We start from the raw sequence: 10,466 nt of genomic DNA, 5'->3' as shown, positions 1-10,466 counted from the left end.
CAGGAGCACCTCTGTGAATGCCGCCTAGACGAGGGCATCCGTGACCATATCGCGAGCGGTGGCGCAGTGGTTCGCGCTCTGCGCTACGACCCTGACAACCGGGATGCGATTCCCAGCAGCGGTGGAATAATAACCTGCCCCGCCCCCCCCGCACTCCCCCAGGGCCGATTTAGCTTCGTGAATTGGTGTAAACGTGGGCACTGGGGAGACGAGGTCGACTGGTGCCGTGTCGGCCTGAGTCCACCACGCTCGATTTGCCGAATCGAGACCTCTACGGTGTTTGTATGTGCGGTACCGTCTGCTGGGTCTGTGGCCTTCGTAGGTGCTCGCGAACAGTACTTGCTCAGACAGTCTATTAAAGGCAATACGGGGGATCTTTGTCTTTGCATTGTGTACACGCTTCTCGACTGGCCGTGTTTTATATACAACAAGTACGGACATGTGGACGTTGCCTTACCCGTTCATCGAGTCGCAGTTCTGGGTAGGCAATCGTTTTCAGCACTTTAACGCCGGAACAATAAACATTTGCAGACTTAAGCGTGTTTAGTTTACAATAAGCTCCCTTTTTATGTTCGTATGAATGTTTTATTACGCACTCTCTAAATTTGTTAAGTCATAAAAAATAACCTTATAAGAAGCTTAACGTCTAACATCGCCTAAGCCCAAGGTGGTCTCTTGTTTGCAGTGAAAGGTCCGCGCCGAGATGAAAGCGAGCCGTGCTCCGGGGCGACCCGTGCTCCGGGGACTGGGAGTCGGGGTTGACGGATCACCCTGAGATGGAACCCTCGCGTACAATTGCTACCCAGCAGCATCGGTCGAGCACTTTCCCCCTCCCCCCTCGTCACGTGTAGAGTCTCTCTCCAGACGTTACGGTTGCCTCCGGCATGCAAAGTTACTTAATAGTAGTTGGACAAAACTGAACACTTTCGTCAATGAAACTACTGCCTTAAAATATGTGAGTATAAAAACAAAAAACATTATAGGCGACGTTTCTGGCAATGGCCTTTCATCACAGCACATCGCGAGGGCAGAGAGGTAGAGCTGAAATTAGCCAACCATCCCAAACAGGAGTCTCCTGGAAAGGGGCTTAACATGCAGCATGGATGTGAGTTGAGAGTAGCGGCATCTATGTATCTGCGTCTCAGTTGTGAACCCAGCTGCTGCTACCGCCTTCAGAAGACAGCGAGAGTGAATGCCACTCGTTCGCGTGGAGAACGGATCGCAGTGGACACGAGACCCATAGACTCACACAGAGACCCACAGAGACCACAGACTCACACAGAGACCCAGACTCAGAAAGAGACCCATAGACTCACACAGACCCATAGACTCACACGTAAACCCATACTCACAGAGAGACCCACATACACAGAGATCCACACACTTGCACAGAAACCCACAGATGCACACACAGACCCACAGACACAGGGGTGGGAGGGCTACAGTTCGAGTGAGCGCAACTCCGTCGCTGCTGCTGCTGAGGAGCCTTTCATCTGTTGCTACTGGTTCGGTCCACATGTCCGCCGGCTGCGAATGTGCATGAACAGCAGCGTCGTTTCCACTGAAGACAAGACGTCTCCCTAGTCTACGTCACGAGGCAATTGATGTGGTGGTGGTGGTGATGACAGTGTTTAAAGCGCCCACTATAACCCTCTTGATGTGAGGCTCGCTACGTGATGGCAAGGAGAGCCCTGCGGGTTGCAGGCGTCACCTTCTCGAGCCAAAATAGCATTACTATGGGGTAATAAGCGGTGTCAGCGGTCCAGTGGCGTGTTGGTGACACGGCATGAAGTCACCGGTCTCCATCCCCGACTCGGGCGCCTTTCTGCGTGGAGTTTGTGGTTTCTCTTCCCCCTCTTCTGCGTGGGTTTCCTGCGAGTTCTCTGGATCCCTCCCATAAAAGAAAACAAAAACAAGCGGTATTGGTCAAACTTCCAAGCGATGAATCGTTCCCTGGGAAATCACTGAATTGGCGTGACTGCAACATCGCCCCCGACTACAAAACACTTGGCAGGGACTCTCCTGAAAATGAATCGTCACGCTCGGCGGGGCTTTTCCTGCGTAAACGAACGGCAAAAAAATACATACTTAGGTGATGTGGCTCAGCGAAAGTGCGAGCGACTCGCAATGGCAAGGTTGCGGGTTCACTCCCTGGTTGGAGGTTGCCTCGGCCCATCGATCATGCGGTGGGGTCGGTAAAACCAGTACCATTTTGTGGGGCAGTCACGGTGGTTGCTCTCTTATGGGTATATTGTACTCGCCCCGCCACAGGAATGTGGGATTTCCACCGCTGTCTCGGGGCTGTGAACAGGCGATGAGCACTCATGCATCACTGCTCGTTTGATGAGGAAATAACTTTGCATGTTGAGGCCGAAGCAGCGCACGAGGGAGGGGGTTGTGTGACACGTCACGTCAGGCCGAATCGATCTCGGTGGACTACCGGGACAGATTCTGATATCACTGTCCACGACATGGTGAAAGCTTGACGACGATGAAGACACTTTGCAGTACAGTGCGTAGGCTACCGACGCCACCGATCACGTCTGCAAATAAAATTGCGATTCTTTGGCATCACAGACAAGCAGGAAGGCAGCCAGGCGGTGAGGCAGCGCTACCAACAATCACCCAACGTCAGATGCACCATCTGTGCTCCTCACTGTCGTACCGCGCTGCGTGTTCGCCGGCTCGTTGCTGTGAGCGTCGCTCATTCGCCATCCGTTGTTGCCTTCAACTGCCCAGTAGCGTCATTCACGGGCCTCCTCCATAGAGGCCGATCTTGACACCGCTGGTACCGGCCATCGACAAGTCCACTCAGCTCCACATCCTCCTGTACCACATCACGTCATTGCTCTGCCGTCCGCGCCGCGCCCGTTTAATCCCCTCGATCCAACCAAACAGAAGCTGTTGGGGCAGGCGGTGGCTGGGCACGCGGATTACGTGGCACAGCCAACGCTGCATCGCCGACCAGATCTTTCAAGAATCTCTCCGTTCCTCAGGCAGTTCAGCTTGGTTTAAACCCAGGATGGTTCGTAGGCGGGTCAGGCTGAATGTTTCAAACCGGCGCAGATGTGCCTTTAACGGTTTCCACGTCTCAACGGTATCGAGAAGTGAGAGCAAGACTGTGACTGAGAAGACCCGGATGTTGGTATGGAGTGATAGTCCAGGCAGCTGATGAGTGAGACCTTCGCTGAGAAACCGGAGTTGGTCATCAGCACTGTCCAGATACATAAACTTCTCTCTCTCTCCACAACTCCCCCATTACTAATGTAGAGTGGCGGGGATGAGGCATTTGACGACACAGAATCCCCAGGCAGGTCCTGCTTTGTTTTTATGGGGCTGATGTTGAAGCCCCATCCCTTAGTTGCACGCTCCATGTTCAGCAATTGCGTCTCTAATGCCTTCTCAGAGTGAATAGCAATCACCAGACCATCAGGGAACCATCTCTTCACCGTACCCAGGCATCGATCAGCCTCTTATTGTATCTGTACCAGATTTAAATTACTCCGGTACAGGCATGGAGAGCTTCTCGTACCCCGAGGTCGAAACAGATGTTAAATAATGCAGGCGCCAGAGGACATCAATGCCGCACCCCAAGGTGAACAGGAAATGGCTCCGACTCCTCGCCAATCAGCTTTACCGGGTCTTACAACATCACACACAGACTGTCACGTCTTCGGGTCGTACAGGTTCGTACACCAACCAGTTAGGAGGAGGTGGGGGTTGATTTATTTTACATGATTGGGGCCATTCACATTCCTCATTCGTGAGCAGCGTGAAGAGCCTCGAGATCAAATCATGAGACCCGCATTGTTCCTTGTGCCCATTCTATTTATAAGTAGCACAGCGTCCAAAATTGATATTCAGTTCTAGATAACACAGACGGCCGGCGCTATATCGCCTGCTTTGCAGGCATTGGTGGAAATTCCACATTAATATGGCGGGAGCGAGTCTAGTATTCATTCTATCGGAGGGATGATGGGTCGAGTCAACCCTAAACAGGAGTTGAACTCTCGGTCTGGTCATTGCGAGCCACGTGGCCCGATCGTAGAGCAGGGAGATCTTCAAGGGTGCGTTGGCCTGCTTGCAATGTTGTGACCTTGGCGACACCGACCCAGCGAGTGTTCGAAGTGCACGCAGTTTCATTCACGACTCATTGCAGTGATTTTCACATTCACGACAACTTTACTTCAGATTCTACCGTGCGCGGCGAATCTCAAAACAGACGACGCAGTTCAATGCACATGAATCTGTGTTCACACGCACCGCGAGTGGACGGTCAATAGCCGCGTTCACAGCATCGGAGCAACCCGTCAGGCCGTCCGCCTAACCACACGCGGGGTGAGTTAACAGCAAAGACAAAGATCCCCCGGATAGTCTTTAATAGTAAATTGGTGCAAGTGGTGTTAGCGAGAACTTATATGAAGGTCAGCACGGAACAAGAGATAGTGGGTGGCCAGCACTGCGCCCGGTCGCCTTTGTCTCCCCAAGATGTATTCACATCCCATCAGGTACTCAATTAAGGCCGAGTCGACCTTTTGGAGGCCGAGGACCGGCTCAAATGTTCCACTGTTATTGGTGGCGAGCGGGAATCGAAAGCGAAATGCGATAACCACTGCAAGACGACTGCTCCCCAGACGGACTCATTTTCTGTGGGTAACAGCGCGCGCGCACGCAGACAGCGTGTCGAAGGACACGCAGTCAGTCTGCGTGTCGAGGGACACGCAGTCAGCCTGCGTGTCGCGGACTGTCTGACACCACTTTGAGATTCAATAGAGATGGAAAAAAAAAGCTCATCATGCTCAGCCCATCATCCTCATGGTCCGGAGTCAATAAAATTAGTAGCATTTTGCGGGGAAGTCAAAAGTGACTGCCCGTATTTATAGATTCACCCCCGCCCCCAAAGCAATTTGGCACTTACACCACTGGTTCAAAGCTTGGAACGGCAGAGGTGCACCGCCTCGATGCTCATTCGAGTAGTAAATCGCTCTGGTCCTTGACCGCTGAGAGAAAATAATTAACCATTCATGAGCTTACGTGCAGAGCTCCGTTCCGTCTCCACGCGCAAAAAAATGCATTTTGTGGGTTTTCCAGACCAATAGATTGACGCATCGAGTCCGTCTCGTGTAATCGTGGCCTTCACGCCGCTGTGACGTCACACATGGTGACCAAGTGCTCTTCAATGTGCGAGGGCGATTCGGGAAGCGTAATGCTACATCCTCGGGTCCTGTGAGATGGCGACGGCTTGGGGTGGACTGTCATCCAGAAGTGGCTTGATCACGGTTAATGATGCTGCTGCTGGAACAAGGTGGGGGCAGTAGTCACACTCGTGCCTCCTCCCAGCAAGAATGGGCCTCGCTGGGTTCAATTTCCACCTTCGGTCGCCTGTGTTTGTTCTCCACCCTGCTCTGAATAGGTTTCCTCCCGTAGCCAGAACACCCAAATAACACCACAACGTACCTGGTAGGGGCCAAAAGATCACAATGCTTACAACTTACCTTTCCTATTACACAATTGGGATCGCAGACGGCAGCAGCAGCAAGTGCCGTCCTCCTGTGAATACTTGACATGACCCACCTGAAAACAAGTGGTGACAGTTTGTGAAGCTTTCCTGGGTAAACTACCGAAATCGTAATGACAAAGTTTAAAACTCGTGAGACCTCCCGTGGCGAATCGCAGCCTGAACATGGAGGCGCTTGCATAGGAGCAACTTGAACACCAACCCTCGACAAACGACCGTGCACCTCGTGAGCGAATTAACTGGAGTCATTCGCCAAACCTCATCGGGCGATTGTCTATCTGGAAAGATGTGCACTACCCCTCCCACTCTCACCACGGCGACACATTCTGTAACCGAGTCGGTAAAACAATGTCTCCTTTCCAAATCCGTCTCTCCGCGTGAACGATAAAAGAACCGCATTCAATGATGCAATTAAGCCGGACTCTGCTTACGAAACACGACGTCGTAACCGGATCAACGCCGGATCGTGAGACCACCACCACCACTATTGTCCATGCGCAGAGACCTGCGGTGGGAAGGAGACGTAATCGGCTTTCGTCATTATTTATTTACATCATCCACAACGATGTCATTTTAAATCCTTTATATTAAGTTCACTTGCTTGCTTGCTTAGGACCGTGCAAATCTTTCGGTCGTTTTTTTTAACCCACTTCCCGTGATCCAATCGAGCTGACATTTTCCACAGACTCGTTGTGCGTGACAATTAATGTTCGTGAAATTTTTTTTCCTAAATTTGACACTTTTTAGGACAAAAATATATATATATTTAATTACCAATTGCTTAATGCTGCCATGCAATCATCTGACCCATAGGTGGCAGCCATCTCAAGCCAGAGGACGAGAGGACTCTAGCCGCCACGCATATAAAGGATTTATAGTGAAAAACTTTGTTTTTACGGGTTATACTTGTTTACTTCGTCTGCTGATAGTTTGGCTCATTAAACATGTGCGCTATCGTTAGGGACTACGCAGTTAATCACAATCGACTACAGCCAGACGCGAATTCGAGGAATTCGATTGCACGACGAGGTAAAAAGGCCGCGAACGTCACGGGCGCAAACGAGGACGACGATGACCTATCGCCTCGTCGAGCGCGGCGAGTTAAACCGAGTTGAGATCGAGCGACCTCGCCACTCACAGGGGCCGGGGCACGCGGGAGGGGAGGGATGGCCGCTCAAGGGCCCCGCCACGTGCCGGACAGAGTCCCGAGCAGGCCAGAGGGCGAGAACACCTGGCGCAACGCCTTGCGCCTCAGGTGCCGTTCCAGGCAGTGCACGGCCAGCTCGTCCACGTCCGAGTCCAGCTTGTTGACGAACAGATGCCGCTGCTTGAGCACCCACGCCAGGTCCTTGGCGCTGTTGATGCAGATGGCTCGCATGTGGGTGCCGCGGCAGGGCGGGTAGGCGGCCCCTTGCAGCGTGTCGCCCTCCATGTAGGACCACCGCACGAGGCGCGCGATGGCCATCATGTCCTCCACGTCGTACTTGTCGTGCGGCGGCGAGGAGCCGGGCACCCCGGGCAGGCGCTGCAGCGTCGCCCACAGGTGCTCGTCGGGGCTGAACGTGTCCTTCTCCCACTCGATGAGCACCTGCACCGTGGGGTCGCTCAGCACGTGCTCCACGAAGGCGCGCGTCACCACGATGTACGCGTTCCCGGAGAACATGGGCGTGGGGATGGGCGGAGGGGACTTCTTCTCGCCCGTGGAGCGCAGGCCGTCGTTCACGATCTCGTGGCGTATCTGCCACCGGCCCACCTTGCCGCCGGGAGTGTGCATGGACTCCATGCTGTTCTCGCCGTTGAGGGCGCGCAGCGCTCGCACCATCTCCAGGTTGGTTTTAATGGGGAAGTCGAGGCCGCACAGGTTGATGAAATACTTCCAGGGCTGCGGCGCCGCCACGAGGTCCCGCATGCAGTTGAGGTCGGCCTGCACGCGCAACCAGGAGGTGTAGACCACCCGCTCCTGCCGGCTGGCCAGGAAGACGTTGGGGAAGCACGCGGCGAGAGCACGCACCGCCTCCTGGTAGGGCGGCGGCGACTTCTGGTCCACGTGGAGGCAGTAGACGTTCTGCGGCGCGTAGATGGCGCGCAGCAGCCGCTCCAGCATGTCCACGCGGTGGTGGGCCACCACGGAGTAGGCGATGGGGAAGGCCGCCTCCTCCTCGCTCAGCGGCACCGTCACGTACCTCCTGTCGCGCTTGAACGCGTCGCAGTCGCGCGTCATCCTCACGCACTCGCTCTCGTTGAGCCGCCAGCGTCTCCTGAACTCGACGGTCTTCGTCAGAAGCGATGCCTCGGCCCACGTCTCCTCGTCGCCGCCGATGATGGCGGGACAGTCGACGTGAAATCGCGGGTCCTCCCTAAAGTCAAAGTTTTCCCCGCGCTTGGTTATGGCGATCTCGAACACCTCCTGGTTGAGGCAGATGACGAGGACGGAGCCGACGAGGAAGATGGACATCAGGGTGACCTTGCACGTGCAGGTGGTCCACACCATGGCGGTGGCTTGAATCGACGCGCGGATTCTGCGACAGAGGGGCGAGGCGGGTCACGTATTGCCTTTGCGTATATGCGATGCAAATCAACATTCAACAATCGGAATGTTCTCGATCGCTGCCAAAAAATTTGATGCGCGGTGTCGCTTGCGTCGACTTCCGTCCGCCCGTCGATGCGTAACTTGATTTTCAAGCGCGTGTCGGAACAACACTCGACTCAGAAGAGGAGGAGGCGAGGCGAGACACGAGAGCGAGGCTCGCGCAGCTGCGTAATTTGTGGCGATTTGCGTAGTGATGACGCCCATTGGTGGCTGTCGCAAATTATTCGCGTGAGGCTGACGGCCCGGTTGGACTCCCCACGCGGCGAGACAAATTCCACTTCGCCTCGAGTCAAAACCTTAACGAGGTCCTTTTGTTTTCAATTGCAAACGGAATGTCAATGGCATCGTGATTTCAGTTGCGATGTAATCACCGCAGCCTCCCCTCCCCCCTCGTGTATTTAGTATTGATTTGTCCCACGAGGCTATTCGTTCGCCCGAATGCAGTCGAATGCAGCTGCGGTGTTTAAATTGACGTAATTAGATTGAATGATTGTGTATATGAATGCGCTCGTGAACGAAACGCACCTGCCGGCTCCTCGGGTGTGGAAAGGTTTCGTGTCCCAGGTGTAGACCGGGGGGTGCCAGAGAAGCACTGGCGCGGAGTCGGACGGGTCGCGTGAGGAGTGGCCGATGCCGCCAGCAGGACACGTGTACAAGTCATCTCGGGGTGACTCAGGTGCTACCCACACTCGCAACACCCCCCGCCCAACGATGCCATGCCGTGGTCAACCTTTCCCCACCCCCTAGAGCTATTGTTATCGAAGGGAAGGCGGCATCGGAGGGTTGGTGGGCGGAGTGAGATGCATTCTTCTCGTGAGAGGGGGAGGAATTTAATACTGGAAACCGCGCACAAATTCCTGTTTTTAATTGGAAGGGATGAGAATAAAGAAGAACCGCTTCTATAGCGTTGTAACCTGGGAATCCATCCATCGCAGCGGGGCTGAACAACCGACAAATAACACGAGCTTAGGTGCGAAAGAAGTTCCACGTACAGACATCGAACGAGGTGAGAACGCAAGCGACCAGACTGAACTTGAGTTGCATGAGAGCCGTGGGGGAATCTCCTGCGAGGCAAGGCGGGGGGTGATCGCCGCAGCAGTTGTGTGTAAGCCCCGGCGCAGGTGTTTTGAATGTGTGGGTGGATGTAAAACCCTGAGCGTGCCAGTCCGCTGAGCGAGTAGCGTGGTGAGTGTCTGCTAGCGACGAGGCGAGGGGCTGCGAGCGAGTGACGAGGTGAGTGGCTGAGTGACGAGGTGAGTGGCTGAGTGACGAGGTGAGTGCCTGCGAGTGACGAGGTGAGTGCCTGCGAGTGACGAGGTGAGTGCCTGCGAGTGACGAGGTGAGTGCCTGCGAGTGACGAGGTGAGTGCCTGCGAGTGACGAGGTGAGTGCCTGCGAGTGACGAGGTGAGTGCCTGCGAGTGACGAGGTGAGTGCCTGCGAGTGACGAGGTGAGTGGCTGCGAGTGACGAGGTGAGTGCCTGCGAGTGACGAGGCGAGTGACGAGGCGAGTGACGAGGCGAGTGACGAGGCGAGTGACGAGGCGAGTGACGAGGCGAGTGACGAGGCGAGTGACGAGGCGAGTGACGAGGCGAGTGACGAGGCGAGTGGCTGCGAGCGAGCGACGAGGCGAGTGGCTGCGAGCGAGCGACGAGGCGAGTGGCTGCGAGCGAGCGACGAGGCGAGTGGCTGCGAGCGAGCGACGAGGCGAGTGGCTGCGAGCGAGCGACGAGGCGAGTGGCTGCGAGCGAGCGACGAGGCGAGTGGCTGCGAGCGAGCGACGAGGCGAGTGGCTGCGAGCGAGCGACGAGGCGAGTGGCTGCGAGCGAGCGACGAGGCGAGTGGCTGCGAGCGAGCGACGAGGCGAGTGGCTGCGAGCGAGTGACGAGGCGAGTGGCTGCGAGCGAGTGACGAGGCGAGTGACGAGGCGAGTGACGAGGCGAGTGACGAGGCGAGTGACGAGGCGAGTGCCTGCGAGCGAGTGACGAGGCGAGTGCCTGCGAGCGAGTGACGAGGCGAGTGCCTGCGAGCGAGTGACGAGGCGAGTGCCTGCGAGCGAGTGACGAGGCGAGTGCCTGCGAGCGAGTGACGAGGCGAGTGCCTGCGAGCGAGTGACGAGGCGAGTGCCTGCGAGCGAGTGCCTGCGAGCGAGTGACGAGGCGAGTGCCTGCGAGCGAGTGACGAGGCGAGTGCCTGCGAGCGAGTGACGAGGCGAGTGCCTGCGAGCGAGTGACGAGGCGAGTGCCTGCGAGTGGCTGCGAGCGAGTGACGAGGCGAGTGACGAGGCGGCAGCTCGGACGTGCGGAGTGTGTCCTCCCCCCCCCCCCCGGGGCTCGCGCCGCACGCAGCCAACCGCGTGG

At 55.9% G+C, this 10,466-nt stretch overlaps 1 protein-coding gene across 1 annotated transcript; it reads right to left on the bottom strand.

Annotated features, from left to right (window-relative positions):
* Positions 1-4,159: 4,159 nt before the first annotated feature.
* LOC133346774 (beta-1,3-galactosyl-O-glycosyl-glycoprotein beta-1,6-N-acetylglucosaminyltransferase-like) lies at positions 4,160-8,776 on the bottom strand. The gene is made up of 2 exons (XM_061558631.1): positions 8,634-8,776; positions 4,160-8,037 (listed from the first exon to the last, which is right to left on the bottom strand). Exon 2 carries the CDS (start codon positions 8,007-8,009, stop codon positions 6,693-6,695), a length of 1,317 nt encoding a protein of 438 aa, XP_061414615.1. The 5' UTR covers positions 8,010-8,037; positions 8,634-8,776; the 3' UTR covers positions 4,160-6,692.
* Between the last annotated feature and the right edge of the window lie 1,690 nt (positions 8,777-10,466).

The sequence above is a fragment of the Lethenteron reissneri genome, chromosome 24, assembly GCF_015708825.2.
Source record: "Lethenteron reissneri isolate LAM-NWPU_2019-01 chromosome 24, ASM1570882v1, whole genome shotgun sequence".
Taxonomy (NCBI): Eukaryota; Metazoa; Chordata; class Hyperoartia; order Petromyzontiformes; family Petromyzontidae; genus Lethenteron; species Lethenteron reissneri.
This window is presented reverse-complemented; position numbering and strand designations above follow the sequence as displayed.